Genomic DNA, 18,155 nt, shown 5'->3' with positions numbered 1-18,155 from the left:
ATACTCATCCTTAACTTCTTGAGGCATTTTGTCATCTTTCAAGTCTGTCTTTGCTAGAACCTCTCCTATAGTGCCTTTATTGTTCTATAAGTAATGTGTTCCTTGCCTTATCCATGAATGCATTCCTGGTATGCATTGTGACATAAATAGACATATTTCTACTAATCAATTTAGGGATTTAGAACCAGGGAAACTTGAATACCTGGATGTCCATCTACTTGTTCTTGATCAAAGATTACTTTAGAATTTATTATCATACCTCAGTGTTTCACCAACTGAAACAGACATTTGCTAGTTGGTAATAAACCTGCAGAGTTTCTATCAATACAAAATTATATACGACAGAAGAAGTACTTACTAAATTATATGCTGTTGCAAATCACCAGAACATGTTAGTCACTTGCACTGAGATTGTCTCTAGACAGCTATCAGTTCCCATATTGGGCTTTCTTTTCCTCTGTATACATGTCTAATACAGTTTTTCTGGTACTTTTAAGTTCAAATAGCAATGCCATAATGCTGATTGTATTTTTTCCAGGATTGATCATGTCCAATGGTCAGACATGGAAGGAGCAAAGGAGGTTTGCACTAATGACACTCAAGAACTTTGGATTGGGAAAGAAGAGCTTAGAGCAGCGCATACAGGAGGAGGCCCTCCATCTTGTGGAAGCCATAGGAGAAGAGGAAGGTGGGCCTGTCACAGGGAAGTGCAGTTGGCTGTGGCCCTTTCATTCATTGAATAGATTCTTATTGCATAAATTTCAGTCTTTTCTCTGCAGTGTGCTAGGCACTGAGAACTGAGCAATGAACATTTAGTAATTCCCTTGCCCAAGGAGTTCTACAGCTAAGCACACAAATGGGTCATTAAGCAAATTGTAGCACTTAAAGTCTGGTTCTCTACGTGACTTCACAGATGTTGACAAAGTCCTTAAATTGTTCTAGGCCTCTTGTAGAGTGCTAGAGCTGGAGCTTTTCATATCCTGCTCTACTGTGCATATTTTATGTTATATAGTGTGGAATCTTTGTAAAGAAAAAATAAAGAAAGAAGGAAAAGAAAGAACAAAGGGAGGGAGGGAAGGAAGGAAGGAAGGAGGGAGGGAAGGAAGGAAGGAAGGAAGGAAGGAAGGAAGGAAGGAGGGAGGGAGGAAGGAAGGGAGGGAGACAGAGGGGGGTAGGAGGAACAGAAATTACCCAATATCTTTTAAAGACATATGCCCTCTCCCATCTCTAGGACAGCCTTTTGACCCTCACTTCAATATCAACAATGCAGTTTCCAATATCATTTGCTCCATTACCTTTGGGGAGCGCTTTGATTACCATGACAGTCAGTTTCAGGAGATGCTGAAGCTACTGGATGAAGTCACGTGTTTGGAGGCATCAATGATGTGCCTGGTAAGTTTTTGACTTCACATATTTTGGAAACAATATTGGATTGTGACTGATTCAAAAACAGATAATTTTTTTATTTTAGTTTTGGAGATTTTTGGAAACTAATATATTGAATTTGATACAAACCTATTTGTAATATAAGAGCTTAACATATAAAAACATTTCTAACATTTACATTGGCACATATACAAGTATTTGGAAATTCCCTTTTTTAAAAACATAGCAGTCTTATTATTGACTATGATTTTCTCCTCTGTGCTTCTCTCTTCCTACCTCAGAGTCACTTTCGAGCCCATCAGGTTGTTTTAAGATTCCTCTTTGTAGGCAGTGTAGTGTCTGAATGTGTTGTCATTTTTTCTGTTCCTAGGTTTGGGATATTAGGAATAATATATTCATGAATATTATGGTGCTGGTGTTCAAGTGAACACATCCACTCATTTGGGTCATTTTTAGTGTGAATCTTTAAAAAGTTATTTATTATATTTTTAAGATTATAGCATAATTATATGATTTTTTCCTTCCCTTTCCTTTCTCCAAATACTTTATTTTTTTCTCCAAATACTTTAAAGTAACCCTCTTTGCCCACTTTAACATTCACAGCCTCAAGTTTTCATGAATTATTGGTTCATATGCATATGTTCTAACATGTATATCCCTAAATACATAATACAACGAGCTTAGTCTTTATAAACTTGCTTACATGTATGCTTTTAAGAATGGTCATCTGATGTTGGATAGCCAATTGTTGGGATCTTCTCTGGGTAGATGTTTTCTCTTATTCTCAGTAGCCCTTAGTTGCCTATAGTTCCTTGTGTCGGGTTGGTATCTCTTCAGTATGTCTATTGCTATAGTCTTTTATCAGCTCAGAAATAACTTTTATTTCTTTTGTATCTGGTAAGAGTTCATTTGTAGTATAGAATGTGTTCCATTTTAGATAAGGTTCTATATGTATGCTTCTGTTGGAAGAATTACCCTCTAGCTATTTCTCAAGGCAGTTTTATCTACAGTATAATTTGATTCTTTCTTTACTTTTAATTTTCACTGTGGAGGAGCTATCTAGAGATGACAGCAGGTTACTTAAATCACTCTGTATTACCTCAGGACTCCTTTGACATTTTATTTTTATTATTGTTGATTGCATGAAATTAGAAGGCCTGAATTTGGTCTGAGTCATATTTAGATACAATTGTCCTGACTGAATGGTTGTTCTCTTTATTAATTTATAGTGACATTTTATAAGTCACTTTCAGCTATTTTGGACTTGAAATCTATTTCTCAGATACCAGGATAGCAAGAACTGTATGTTTTAAATTTTCTTTTGCTTGATAGTTGCTTATTTTCTCTCTTATTACTCTCAGTCTGTGGGTGCTCTTGCCTGTACAGTATATCTCTTAGAAACAACTCTTCAGTCCTTGTTTGTTCCTCTAGTCTATGTCCTCTCTCTCTCTCTCTCTCTCTCTCTCTCTCTCTCTCTCTCTCTCTCTCTCTCTCTCTCTCTCGTGTGTGTGTGTATGTGTAAGTTTGTATGTTGGCCATTAACATTAAAAATTGGTATTAAACAATTCACACCAATTCCTGTAATTTTGAGGTGGTTTTCTGGTCGGTTAAATTCATATTTAGTCTTTGTTTTCTTCTCTATTACTGTTACAGGTTGACTTGTTAATTCTCTTAATCAAAACAGATTCCTGCATAGCTCTCACTAGTTCAGCCACTCTATGTACTCCAGTCTGTCCTTTGTCCGCATGATTTACATTGCTTTTGATCCTCTTCTGTGTATAATACTGCTGCACTGACCTTCTCCTTGCTGGTTTAGTGTACTTGGGTACACAAGGGTTCCAGAGAGAATGGATCTGAAGCACAATTACTAGTCCTTCAAAAGTTCCCTTTCCCTTTGCGACCTTTTGCTTCTATACATCCACATCTCTGTAGTGCATTTATTCTCACTTATCCTCTTCCCACAGCATTTTCTCTTCACATTCAGGGATGCTCTCATTAAAATTTGATGAATTGATTAGCAAATCTTATAGACAAATGGAGCACAAAGAAATTGATCTGTTGTACTTAATTGTATTCTATGTTCCTTGTTTTAACTCTTAATTGTGGTAGTTAGTTACAAGTTCAGCAGCTCCTTTGCTTTCCACCTAGTAAGCAGAACCTAGGAAATCAATAAAGTTCAGCGAGTGTCCAGTCAACTTAATATAGATTATGTACCAGGGAGGGGAAATATTAGAAAGAACAGAGAGATAGGAAAGAGTGATAATAAACATTCTTGACATAAAACATTAAATGAAACACTTTGATAGACACTATAAAAGCACATGTCCATTAATTTTCACAATGGCTCTCTACATATAAAATAATGAAACATATGTCTGAAACCTGGTACAAAAGTATTCAAGCAAATGTAGACAGTAATTCACCACTCCTCTGTGTAATGCTTTTTGTGTCATACCATTTGGTATGCAGAGAGAGTGACATTTCACTGCTAAAGAGTACAAAGTTAATATTACTTAATAATATTAAACACTGATATAATTTAACAATATGAATGATATTAAATATGTACATGCTTTAGGGTTATCAATAATATTGCTGGTAGCAATAAATATTAGAATACTTTAATATTATTAAGAATATTAAAATTATTAATATTATTAAGACTATTCTGGTAGCAGAAGTAACAACTAGACATTTGCTTCATTTTAAGCATTGTTGATTTTACACTGTGCTATGCTATCTGTTTCCCACTAAATATTATTGAAACTTTATTCATCATCCACTTTACTTTAGTCAAGGTTTCTATCTCACCATATGGAAGTTACATTAGAGACACCCGCATACACAGCAACCCACACAGTACACATTAGCGGTAATTTTCCTGAGAAAAATAAATCCTGAAAAAGGATTAGAAAAAAGCCTATATCTGTAATCAAGTATCAGAGCTCCAAGGATGCGACTTTTGAGTATTACTTTCATGAAATGAAGGACATGGGTCATGTTCGATTCAGAGATATTTTCTAGTCACCGTGAATACTAACTGCTTAGACCTGAAAAAGAAATGCCGTCAGTATGATCATATCTGTGGACATGACTGGAGGGTGGAGAGAAACATGGATAATGATGAAGGCTTGAGGGCTTCCATCTCTGTAGGGCTTACAGGTGCAACACACCATACCAATTATGAGTGCAGTAGATGGTTTCACAAGTCATGTGATGAAATTGGTAAATGTTCTCTCTGGGATCTATTTGCAAACTGATCTGAGAAAGCATGAATAGTAGAATAAAAAACAATTGAATAGCATGCAAAAATTCAGATAGGAGAGATGATAGTGTAGACCAGGGAGCAAGGAGCTGGGCTGGTGAAAAGTAGCCTGGTTCTTCATATATTTTACATGTCACAGATAAACACCTGTATATACAGTGGTGACAAGGAAGCCAGAAACTAAAATGACCCCAAAGTTTCACTAAATGAAACAGAGGGAAGGACAAGATTCTTCAGAAATATAGAAAAATGACTCCACTCTGTCTCTAAGATTTTCTTATTTTTCTTTATAAGCTCTACAATGTCTTTCCATCCATAATGAAATATCTTCCTGGACCACACCAAACAGTTTTCAGAAACTGGGAAAAGCTGAAACTGTTTGTGTCTCACATGATGCACAGTCACCAGAAAGATTGGAATCCTGCTGAACCGAGAGACTTCATTGATGCTTTCCTCACAGAAATGTCAAAGGTGAGGAAGATGCTGCCAGGGTCTTCTTAAAAGCAATATGGTGGTTTAGTAGTTTCTATTTGATCTTGTATCACGTTGCCATGTGTTTAAGGGTGTAGCATTGCACTGATTCAGTACTAGATGAATCCCTATTCCTACTGGCCAGGTGAGCTTCTTCTGAGGATTAGAGAGACTCCAACACCATAGAGACTCCAGGATCAAGGTCTCAAAGGGCACTGATATCCTTTGCATGGCTCACTCTTTCCTCCATCTTCAGCATCAACCTTGTAGCATCTTTCCTCTCTCATTATCTGCTTCTATCTTTACATCTTCTCTCTCTGGTTCTTATGCTCAACCCTCCTCTCATAAGGATAATTCAGTCTAATATTCCTCTCTCAAATTAATCACATCTGCAAAGCCTATCTTAGCTGATCAAGTACCATACACACGTTATAAAATGAAGATCTGGGCATCTTTGTAGGTAAATGATTAACATGCCATGTAAATATAAATTACGAATAGTATTTTAGAAATGCATGAGAGCATTATGCCAGGAATATTATTAGAAGTAAAGGCTTCAAAGTCCAGAGTGTTAACCATTACAGCAGGGAAGTAGCACAGTTTCGCAAATCCTACTTGGAAACTCATACAGATGTTAAACACCTACAGTGAAGTGGATGGATACAAAATAAACCCAAAAGAATCAGTAGCCCTCTGATATACAAATTAAAAGTAGTCTGAGAAAGAAGTCATGGAAAAAAATATCCTTCACAATAGCTACAAATAATACAAAATATCTGGGATAACTCTAACAAAGTAAGTATAAAAAAAACTGTATGACAAGAACTTCAAGTCTCTGAGATGGAAATTAAAGAAGATATCAGAGGATGGAAAGATCTTCCATGTTCACGGATTGGTAGGATTAACATAGTAAAAATTACTGTCCTACTAGCAATCTACAGATTCAGTGCAATCCCCATCAAAATCCCAACACAATTCTTTACAGACTTTTAAAGAACCATACTCAGCTTTATATGGAAAAACAAAAAATTCAGGAGAGCTAAAACAACTGTGCAGAATCAAAGAACATCTGTGTGCAGAATCAAAGAACATCTGGAGGTATCACTATTTCTGATTTTAAGCTCTCCTATAGAGCTATCGTAATAAAAATTACATGATATTGATATAAAAAGACATGTTTATCAATGAAGTCAAATTAAAGACCCAGGCATAAATCCACACACCCATGGACATGTAAATTTTTACAAAGAAGACAGAATAATAAAATGGAAAGAAAGAAAGAATGATCCATAAATGGTGCTGGTCTAAGTGAATATCAGCATGTAGAAGAATGCAAATAGATCCATATCTATGATAAAATTCAAGTTCACATGGATCAAAGACATCAACATAAAACTACTGGACCTAATAGAAGAAAAAGTAGGGAATAAGCTTGAACCCACTGACAACTGTTCTGAACCAAAAGTACAAACACTAATATCAACAATTATTAAATGGGAGCTCATGAAACTGAAAAGTTTATGTAAAGCAAATGACACCATAAAAAGGACAAAATGACAGCCTACAGAATGGGAAAAGATTTTCATCAATTCTTCATATGACAAAGGGTTAGTTTCCAAAAATATATAAAGAAGCTAAAAAAAACTAAATGTCAACAAATCCAATAGTCCAAATTTTAAAATGGGGTACAAATCAAAATAGAAATTCCTCAACAGAATAATCTCAAATAGCCAAGAAGCACTTAAAGGAATGTTCAACATCCTTAGTCATCAGAGAAATTTTATTCAAATTGCTTTTAGGTTTTATTTTTTTCCTTGCCGGATTTTTTGGGTTCAAAGGCCCAGTTGCCGTTTCTTGCGGGGGAGGCGTTGGAAAAGGGGAATTATTCTCCCTTTCTTGTTGGGGTACAAACTTGAACAGTCACTTTGGAAATCAATATGGTAGTTTCTCAGAAATATAGGAATCACCTTACCTCAAGAACCAACTATACTACTCTCTGGTATATACCAAAAGGATGTTTAATCCTATCACAAGGACACTTGTTCAACTATGTTCATAGCATAGCAGTTTTATTTGTAAAAGCCACAAACTAGAAACAAGATGCCTCTCAACCAAAGAATGGAGAAAGAAAAGACTTCATTTACACAACGAATTATTACTCAGTTATTAAAATAACATCATGAAATCTGAAGCTAGATGGAACTAGAAAAAAATCATCCCAAGTGAGGAAACCCAGACCCAGAAAGACAAACATTGTATGTATTCACTCATAAGTGGATATTAACTGTAACGTAACGAATTTTGCAATCCACAGTCCCTGAGAGGGTAAGCAACAAGGAGGGCTCAAGGGGAAGTATGAATCTTCCTGGGGAGGGGAAATAGAATACATGTTACAGGTAGACTGGGGGGGAAGGTAGGGATGGGAAAAGGGTGGTGGGGTGGGGAGGATGGAGAGAGAAAGTACTGGGAGAGACAACTGAAACGGGGAGGCATCTCAAGGATGAGACAGAAACCTACTGCAATGAAAACTCCCAGGAATATTTGAGGGTAACCATACCTAAGATTCCTAGCAATGGGAGATGAGTAACCAGGCAAGACTGCCAGTGGGTGCATTGAGACACCAACCCTCAACACAATAATATCCTAAACCTACCTGCAATATGAGCTGAATAAAAGTGGTACAGAAATTGTGGGCGTGGCTAACCAGTGAGTGGTCTAGCTTAAGACCAATGCCCAGAGAAGGAGCCCACCCCTGGCCCTGCTACGAGGGCTAGGGACAAGAGGCTGGATAAATCAGAGACATAGAATATAATCAAAAACAACCAGATAAAAGTCAATGAAATGATTCCTAATGCTCTTCTGTTGTACTCGTAAATAAGGGCCTTACAAAACCATAATCAGAGAGGCTTTACCAGCAATTGATGGAAATAGATACAGGACCCACAGGTGAAGATTAGGCAGAACCCAGTGAATCCTGTTGGAGAGGTAGAGGAACCTTCCAAAGGACGTAATGACACCGTAAGAAAGCCAACATAATCAACTCGTGGACTTATAAGACCTCAGAGAGACCAAATTACAGGGATCCTGTAGGGGTGTGACCTAGGCCCTCTGCATGAAGTAGCTCAGTCTTCTTGTGGAACAACTAAGAGGGGGGGTAGGGGCTGTCTCTGACTTTTTGCCTACTTGTTGAACTCTTTCCTGTTACCGGATTGCCTTGTGCAATCTTAATATGAAGAGAGGTGCCTAGCCTTATAACAACTTGACATGTCATGTTTGCCTGATATCCCTTTGAGGCCTGCCCTTTCCTTTAGGGAAGGGAAAAGGAGTGAATAGGGTAGGATGTGTCTAGAAAGGAAACGGAGTAGAAACTTCAGTCGGGGTAAAATATATGAAAAAAATAACAAATAAAATTTTAATAAAAATCAAATAAGGGATCCACTGCTGTTTGGCATGAAGCCCTGAAAATGGAAGATATTGGCCCTTTATGCACCTCCTGGGCCTTTACCCTTAGGTAAGAAATAATAAAAACTTCTTAGCTCTAGTTTTTAATGAGCTGGTCTATAAGCCAGTCATCCACTCCATCTCAATCCCCACTGCAGAACACAGGCAAAGTTTAATTGAATGCCAGAGTTTAACTTCAAACTCCACCACACTCCTTTGCCACCATGAGCTAAGCATCTCTGCCATTCTTTTCCTGTAATAATGGGTCTAAGTTCTTTGAAATTGTGAAATTTCAAAGAGACTGAATGGGGCCTCTGTCTCCCTCTGACCTCATTTCAAGACTCCAATTACTCAGAAATCTAGAAAGCAGCTGCTTGCATGTAGGAGTTGCTTCTTCTGCATCATTGTGAAAATACTCTCAGAAACAACTTAAAGAGAGTGAAGACGTATTTGGTTTCATAATTTCAAAGAACTTAGACCCATTATTGCAGGAAAAGAATGGCAGAGATGCTTAGCTCATGGTGGCAAAGGAGTGTGGTGGAGTCTGCCCATCATTATCTACCAGGAAGGAGAACCAGGGGCGGAGTGCAGGACCTTGTTATAACCTTGATTCTGTCCCCAGTAATGGGCCCTACCTCCTAATTCTCTTGAAGCTCTAATTTAGTCACAGAAACTAGGAGCCAAGCATTCAAAACCTGACCCTTTAGGGGATGATTTGCATTCAGACCATAGCATTAACTGTACTTCTGTAATCTCGGTAAGCCTCTGGCTAATACACATCATTGCATCTGTCATAGAATCTTTGACTCACAGGATTCCAGGTTCCTCTCCTGACCAAGTGTACAATGGTAAATGGCTTCCCACTGTCTCGTTTAATTCATCTTCCTGGCATAATATCAGTAGAAGCAACATTATATCCCTGGAGAAGGAGGCAAATTTTTTACCATATGGAGTTCAGGTTTGAGACCATCAACATTAAGAACAATATTGACAAATTAAAACTTCTAGAGGAAGTTAGTAAAGAAAATATGGCATTCTAAAGGACCAATTGTTAGGACCTGAGAGATTTTGGCATGATTTTGAAATGAAAGATTAAATGAGAAAAAGGACAACCAGCAAACATGGAGATTTCACTTTATTATTTCTGTAGGGAATAAAAATATTTGTTCAGTGTTTGCTATATTCCCATTTCATTTCTCACAATTTATCATGATTAAGATGTATTTTGTATTATTCAGGATTTTCTAGAGTAAAAAGCTGATGGCTGTTTTCTCTTAGATAGACAGACATTGTTGAAGTCGGTGAACCACACCCTTTAAGATATTCTAATGTGTGTGTGTGAGCTTGCATGCATGCACACACACACACACACACACACACACACACACACACACACATACACATCTGTGTATATAGATATGTTTATGTGTATATATGTATATGTGGGGGGATTTATTAGTGTATGTGGTTCAGCAAGTTCAATAATGGCTGTCGACCAACAGAAAGTATGAGAATCCAGTAGTTCTGTTCACAAGGCTGGATTCTCAGCTGATATTCAGGATACACCAGAATCCTAAAGAAGTAGGCTCTAAATCCAGTGAAAGCATTGACTTCCAGTGATTTTAAGGACAACCAGGTGAAGAGAAAACACTTCCTTTTTCTATGCCCTCTATATAGACTGCCACCAGAAGGTGTGGCTGATATAAGGTGGACCTTCCCACCTCAAAATATCTGGTTAAATGGGGGCTTTTCCACCTTAAAAGATTGAATTATACATTCCTCACAGGGGCACCCAGTCACTTGGGTTTTAGATAATTCCAGATATATCAGGCTGACCCCAAGAATAACCATCACAAGTGTTATTGTTTTTTTTTTTTTTTTTTTTTTCGAGACAGGGTTTCTCCATAGTTTTTGGTTCCTGTCCTGGAACTAGCTCTTGTAGACCAGGCTGGCCTCGAACTCACAGAGATCCGCCTGCCTCTGCCTCCTGAGTGCTGGGATTAAAGGCGTGCGCAACCACCGTCCTGCTACAAGTGTTATTCTTTTGTCATGAAACTGAAGCAGAGAAATGTAACGTAAGGTAAAGAACACTCTAGGCCATGTCATGACTTAGTCATATAACTGATACATGAATCCAAGTGCTCCTTTGTTTCCAAAAATCTTACATTTTACTAAAAGCTTTTTCAAAAGAGTAATCATAAAAAGCTATTGTCTCGGTTTTTATCCACTTAAATGTTTTTGATCAACCTCTCTCACTTGAAGGACAACAATACAAACTAATGAGGTCAAAGGGAATATCATTCTGAAAGATTCTTTCCAAATTTGTTTCTTAGTTTCATGACTCTGTTCTTCAGATAATCACAAATCCTCTAACTAAAAAAAATATACACACTGACTTTTCTAGCACCCAGACAAGACTACAAGTTTCAGTGAAGAAAACCTCATCATGAGCACTCTGGACCTCTTCTTTGCTGGAACAGAGACAACATCCACGACCCTGCGCTGGGCTCTGCTCTACGTGGCTACAGACTCAGTAGTGCAAGGTGAGCATACACTCAGTACACACAAACTCACATACAGATTGGGCAAGGCACAGTGGTGCTTCTGGAAGCTGTTGCTTACCTAGGCCAAAGGCTAGAATAGTGAAATGGAACCCACGGAGCAGCTATGAGGAGAGGTGTTCTTGGGAAAGGGTTTTTGTACATCTTTCAGGATTATGATAATTTATAGGTGTAGGCTTGCCTTGAAATCTATGCCTTGAAGAATCTTTAGGTCTAGGGGAAAATAGAGAAGCCAGCTTTCAATGAGGTAGGTTTCAGTAAAAAGTGACACTGTCTGATTAAAGCCCATGCAGTCCCTCCTTCCTTTTCAGCAATGCCTTCCTATTTCATCCTGAATACCATTTGGATGCCTCAGTAAGATACCTGACATCCTGTTGATGTTATCTCTGTCTGTCCAGACTGAACCACACACACTCTGCATGGTGTCTCCCTGCATTACATTTTCTCCATTGGCATTGTTCTTATTCTTGCCTATAGGCAGGGTGTTGGACTTCCTCCCTAACAAAAGTGAGCTATCTCAGTTCTTGAGCTTTCAGAAGAATGTGCTCAGACACTACCTCTTAAAATTGTTTAAATTTTACCAAGAATTGACTGCCTGGTAAGGATCAGGTATCTTTCTCCTTTGGCAGTTACATGGCATTTCCCTGACTCTGCCTTCCTTCTCCCTGCATTCAGTTTAGTTTTAGCACCTAGCTCTATTCTGCCCTTCCATAGGCCAACGCAGCTTCTTTGTTAACCAATGGTAATAAAACTATCAACAGCATTTGGAGGGGAATCCCACATCATCTCTTCTTTTCTTTCTAAATAAAAGGAAGGTTTTAACTTTAACATAGTAAGATTAAATATAACAAAACCAGTATCAAGCAATAATTATTGTTACAATATTTAATCTATTTGTATCTGGCAAAATTTAAGAAATATTCTATTATCTAATTTATCTTTGTGAGTCTAAAATTTCATATCTAATTTATCTTTTATCACAACTAAAGAAAACTATAACTATAACTATCTGTCTTCAACTCCATCAAAGACCCCCAAAGAACATAATATTACCCAAGTAAACAAGAAGTACATTGTAAGCAACTTCCAAAGTTCTAGAAATGACAGAGACATCTTGATACCTAGACAGTCACTAAAAGTTCTTTTGTAACTCTGGGGCATCCATATTCAGCCTACAGGCTTATAGTATCTGGAAGACTTTTCCATGAAGCAGGATTTAAAAGACTGTTTTACCTATTTTGGCAGTTTGTCAGACACTTTCCTCTGTGTCCTGAAGAATGTCTGGCAGTTTCCTCTGTGAAGCAAGAACCCTAAGAACCACCCCATCTTTTGGAAAGCGCAGCAGTCACTTTTCTATGGGTCCTGCATATCCAGTTCATATAGCATAATATTAGGCAGTACAAGCAAGAGCATTTTCTTGCCCAAATGGCTAGCTTTGTCACCTTGAAGGCAAATTCCATAATGAGTTTCTTCAATGTCTATCAACCTCTCTGAAGTAATTGGTGGTACCGGAAGCAGACATGACTTACTATCATAAAAAAAGTCTAAATTCTTAAAATATTGTAAATGCCATATTCTGTAGGTCTTAGAAAGATTTGAAGAATACCTATCCATCTGAAATATATCTCTATAAATCTGAGAAATCTAACATGAATATAGTTTAATTATTAATTTTTGATTATACATTACATTTTCAAATGAGCTACATAGACACAATACCTTAAATAAGAACATATATATATATGTATTTATATACAGTGTAACAATATCAACCTTAATTTTGTAAGAATAGACCAAGATCCATACCGATGCAAGTATTCACCTTTATACTATATACCCCTATAAATTAAAACAAACATTTATAAACAATCATTTTGGGAATTTGGGCATTGTTTTCTCCAAACTGTTTTCTGTTCTTGGTTGAGTGAACTATTTATAAGGTTCATGGAGACCTTTTGCATGATCTTCGTCCATCAAACCACATTAGCCTAGAAGAATCCACAGTTTCTCATCTTCTGTGAAAACAGAAGCAGAATCTCTTTTTCAAATTAACATATCTTTAGACTCAAATTTTGAAGTCAAGATACCTTTAAAATATACATGTGGGTTTAGCTTAGCAGCCCATGCAGTGATATGTCTCTCTGTACTTAGCTCATTCCAGTCAAAAAACTAAAAGAAATCCAGGAAATAGCAGTGCAATCACTATTACTACAGAAAATCGGAAGCTATATGGGGACAGCTAGAAGGTTCAATTATTTCTTATGTTAATACAATTTCAAGTAATTCTTTTTTTTAGGCCATTTTATTTTTTTTAATTTTATTTATTTATTAAGAATTTCTGCCTCCTCCCCGCCACTGCCTCCCATTTCCCTCCCCCTTCCCAATCAAGACCCCCTCCCTCATCAGCTCAAAGAGCAATCAGGGTTCCCTGACCTGTGGGAAGTCCAAGGACCGCCCACTTCCATCCAGGTCTAGTAAGGTGAGCATCCAAGCTGCCTAGGCTCCCCCAAAGCCAGTACATGCAGTATTTAAAACATTCTTGAACTAAGGTCTACTTATTCTTAGTGGACAGATAAGGAAAGCGAAACTGGAAGAATGTGTGCAGCTTCAGCAGCAACAAAGGTCACAATAGCTTACAATGTACCTTCCACTCTGGCACATTTCCTTAAGAAAACACAGTCTACAGTATTCAGTGAGTGAAAGCTTGTATCACTTATAAAGTTTTTCTTGAAACCTAATTACTAGTGGAGTGGGGTTAGGAGGTGTTTATCCTTGTGAACTGCATTAGTGCCTTTAAAAGAGATACCAGACTGGCCAGAGAGATGGTTCATCTGCTAAAGGTACTTTCTGCAAGCCTGACTATCTGAGTTTAATCCCCAGCAGGCAGAGAGCACAAAAGAGAACCGACTCCTACAAGCTGTGCTATGGACTTCACTCTTGCACTTGGAAGCATGTGCAAGCACACACAAATAAAAGTCATGGAATATTTTCTAATTTTACTTTTAAAAATGGGCACCAAAGAGATTCCCTTTTTCTTATGACATTAGAATACAGCAAAGCTTTGCTGTCCACGAGACAGAAAACTTCATCCTTTTTAGACAGGAAATGTCCTGATGCCTTAACTGTAGGTTTTCCAGACCATCAAACTCTGAAAATTAAGCTTTTATTTTTAACAAACCACTAGGTGAAAGAAAACAATTTGCAGAAACCCGCCCACATGGTTATAGCTGTGAGCTTAGCCAAGTTGATGGCAGCTATTCAGTTCAAGATCAGTTGAAAGCTATGGGTATGTTGTAAGAACAAGAAAAGTTACAGAATTGACAGTTTTCCAACTCTGTATTTGAGGGGTTGATGAACATGGTGTCTCTTTGTAGACAAAACAGTAGGTGAAATGTCAGGAGATAACAGCTTGGAGACAACTTCTCTGCCTTCAGAAGAAAGCACTAAACTTTGAAACCAGCTGAATTCCCCCCACTACCCTGTTTTTTGCAGAAAAAGTACACACTGAGATTGACAGAGTGATTGGCCATGGGAGGCAGCCAAGCACAGCTGACCGAGAGTCCATGCCCTACACCAATGCTGTCATCCATGAGGTGCAGAGGATGAGCAACATCATCCCCTTGAATGTTCCCAGGGAAGTGACAGTTGATAGCACACTGGCTGGATTCCATCTGCGTAAGGTAACTTTGCACTCCTGGCTTCCAATGCTCCAGTCCATCCTTGGCATTATCTGAGTAATCTAAATCTAAAACATAACATGCATTTCTGCCTCCAAAAAACAATTAAACAGAGACAGATATTATTCCTTTAAAAAAAACAAAAGAGCTTTCCTCCAATGTGTCTAAATGCTGTTTATGTGCATAAAGCGTAGAGAAAGGAAGGTTTCTTGGTGGAATCTACTTTGATTTTAGCAAATAATGTAAATCTGGCTTTAGCAGCTGAAGGGTATCCTAACATATTCCAATGCTAATGTGACCTTACAGGAGTTAGTTGTTCTTGCCACATCTGTGATCACAGGTGTTTTCCAGCTTTGCGTACTCTCCCATTGTTGAGAACTACTTATCTCACCAAGAAACCAGTCAAAAAAGAAGCATTAATTATAAGAAAAAAAAAGAGATAAGAACAGATGTTTGCCAAACATACATGTGCTGAGGGTGCTTATTATCCCCTTTTCATAGCGATTTGGTCCCTACTCTAAACACTAGACCGTTGAAACTCTGGGAATTAATTTTACCTAAGATCTCTCCACTATAATTTCCAGCCTAAGAAGAGTTTAGATCCAGAACTACTTAGGTTATTTGTACTGCCCAGGACTTGCTACCTTAGACATTGAAAGATCTCTCTTATACTTTTCTCCATGGATCCCTCTTGCATTCCCTCTGTTCACAGACCAAGTGCACAGCCCAGCTTAGAGTCTCAGGATTTCTGCAGAGCGTGCTCCTGACCACATAACACTCCTTCTGTTCAGGCACAATCCTTTCTGTTCTTTCTGCTCACTGTTTAATGAACAAAGGTCATACTCTTCTTGACAGTGACAAAATAAATGCCCAAGGTTTCAGTTCAACATGACAACAAGGAAGTGACTCAGAAGATCAGTCCTCATGATGGTAGTCAGGAAAAGAAAAGAAAAACCTGCAAGAGGTTAACCCCCACCCCTTTTATTCCACGCAATACTTGAGCATGGGGAATGGTGACACATAGTCATGGAAAGTCCACCTGCCATAACTTAATGATCTTTAGAAATGTCCTCATGGCTAGTCTCACTGGTGATTTTTGTAATCACCTAGACAATTACCAATTGCCAGGATCCAGAATCAAGAGTGTCTGCCAGAGGAGGCCTCTGTGGATCTGTAACACTTTGTCTTAGTGCCTCAGAATGTATTGCTCCCCTGGAAAGTTTAAGTCTACTCTGTAAACACAGATACAATTCATTCATTTAACCCCAGAGACAGGTTACCTCTTCACATGTCCCTGGAGGAAGGAGCTAGGTTCATGATTGTTAAGCCCATGTCCAGTTATCTTCCCATGGATGGTACATGTTGTCTCCCTAGACACATGCTGGCCTGTTCTCACAGCCCTGTATTCTGTAATAAAGAGCAGACTGATAGGCCTGGAACAGCCTAAGGACACACAATCCATCATAGATCTGGACTAATGACAGGATTTTTCATGGAACTCTCGGTGTGAAAAGTAATGCGAGCCCCATCCCTTGTCTGGGTCTCTTCTACGTATCCAGCTTTGACTGTTTGTTGTCTTCTTTAGGGGACCATGGTCCTCACTAATTTGACTGCACTGCACAGGGATCCCAAAGAGTGGGCCACCCCAGACACCTTCAATCCAGAGCATTTTTTGGAAAATGGACAGTTTAAGAAGAGAGAATCCTTTCTGCCTTTCTCAATGGGTGAGTGGTAATGGGGAGGAAACAAGTCAGAATCCTGCCTCATTCCATCCTTTTTCTTCTCCCTAGAGACCTCCACTGTCATTTGAATATCTCCATAAGGTCACACTCAGTGCAGCTGTAAGGAGCTGTTGCTTGCAGGCCAGTGTTCTCAGACAGAACACAGCTGCAGGCCACTCCTGTCACTCAAACTCACCCTTGCCTCTGACTGAAACTTTCGCTTCCCTTGTTTGGTTTTCACAGCACTAGAGATCCAAACCCTGCCTTCTCTTCAAAAAGAAAACTGAATACATGATGTCTTTTCAAAGTGTAATGTCCATATTACTTTTAAGTGATAGGCTCTCAAAGGTTAACATATCGACCCGTAATGAGATGGGGAGGAGGCATGGAGGGTGGCTACCTACTCACTACAATGAAAATAGCAAACAATAATTTTAACTGACATTTACATAACTGGATTAGGTTCTACTCAAAAGAAGAACTCCTTAAACAAGTAAATCTTTAGTCTTTTAAGATATTAAGCATACTTAAAAATTCCAGTTTGATGTATTTCTGTTGTTCCACATGATCAGGGAAAGGATGTAGTGATGATCCTCTCCTGTGTTTTCTACCAAGCCAATTGTGAATGAATATTGTAGCCTTACAGTTGTTGAATCCATAACAAAATGCCCTAGTATATTACAGTTGTTGGTTTCTATGCATTGTACATGCGTTTTCAAATAATCCTGCAGTTCCTTAGTTCGATAAATATGTACCAAGTATGTAGTACATGTCCAACACACACCTAAAATCATGAAAGTAGAGGGACAGGAGATGAAGCAGAGCTGCCCCTTGGAGCATGTGTCTCACACAGCCTTCCAAGCAGGAATCAGCGAGCTCTGCAGAGAAAAGGACACAGACGTAGACAAATGTGCTGCAGCTAGAGCTCGGTGTCCACCGGGTTTCCTCACACTGAAGCTTATGTTTCCTAACGTGTCTGCAGGAGGTGACAAATGCCACACAGAAGTCGCACTACGGAAATGTGGACTTCACTGATGGCGTCCAGCTCATTCTCTTTCCCTTTCCCTGTGCTTCGGGGTCAGCTTTTCTGATCCTTCACATTTTCTGTAGTAGGAAAGCTGACAAAACAGCGGGCCGACAAAACAGCAGACATCTCTCCTGTCTTCCTGATCACCAAACATTGCAAAGCTCTGATTTATGACTCAAAATCTCAACTATGTGTTTATATACACCAATTATTCTTAGTTACTAAATCAGATCCTGAAAGCCTGGAAGAGACTCTTTATACAGTCCACATAAGTGTGTTATGTGCTGATTCCTAGAGCTGCGGTGAAAAGCCTGTTGGTCGATCTCCACGGCTTTCATAGGGAGATGATCCTTTAGGCCAAATGAAGGATGCATATAGGCATTCTCTTCATATTGTAAAATCTTTCCCCATAGGTGATTTATGTCTCATTCAGTTTAAAATGTTGGTGGCACATGCCTTTAATCCCAGCACTTGGGAGGCAGAGGCCGGAAGATCTCTGTGAGGTTGAGGCCATCCTGGTCTAAAAGAGCTAGTTCTAAAACAGGCTCCAAAGCTACAGAGAAACCCTGTCTCCAAAACCAAAAACCGAAACAACAACAACAACAA

General features: G+C 38.6%; 1 protein-coding gene across 1 annotated transcript in view; it reads left to right on the top strand.

Annotated features, from left to right (window-relative positions):
• LOC101984466 (cytochrome P450 2J3-like) overlaps positions 1 to 17,557 on the top strand; it is a 30,049-nt gene extending 12,492 nt beyond the window's left edge. Inside the window, exons 3-9 of the mRNA XM_005353618.3 lie at positions 539 to 688; positions 1,232 to 1,392; positions 4,946 to 5,122; positions 10,968 to 11,106; positions 14,617 to 14,804; positions 16,387 to 16,525; positions 17,376 to 17,557. Of these exons, the coding sequence (XP_005353675.1) occupies positions 539 to 688; positions 1,232 to 1,392; positions 4,946 to 5,122; positions 10,968 to 11,106; positions 14,617 to 14,804; positions 16,387 to 16,525; positions 17,376 to 17,557 (1,136 nt within the window). The remainder of the gene's footprint in view (positions 1 to 538; positions 689 to 1,231; positions 1,393 to 4,945; positions 5,123 to 10,967; positions 11,107 to 14,616; positions 14,805 to 16,386; positions 16,526 to 17,375) is intronic.
• Positions 17,558 to 18,155: the final 598 nt, after the last annotated feature.

This window comes from Microtus ochrogaster, chromosome 10 (assembly GCF_000317375.1).
Source record: "Microtus ochrogaster isolate Prairie Vole_2 chromosome 10, MicOch1.0, whole genome shotgun sequence".
Lineage (NCBI taxonomy): Eukaryota > Metazoa > Chordata > Mammalia > Rodentia > Cricetidae > Microtus > Microtus ochrogaster.
This window is presented reverse-complemented; position numbering and strand designations above follow the sequence as displayed.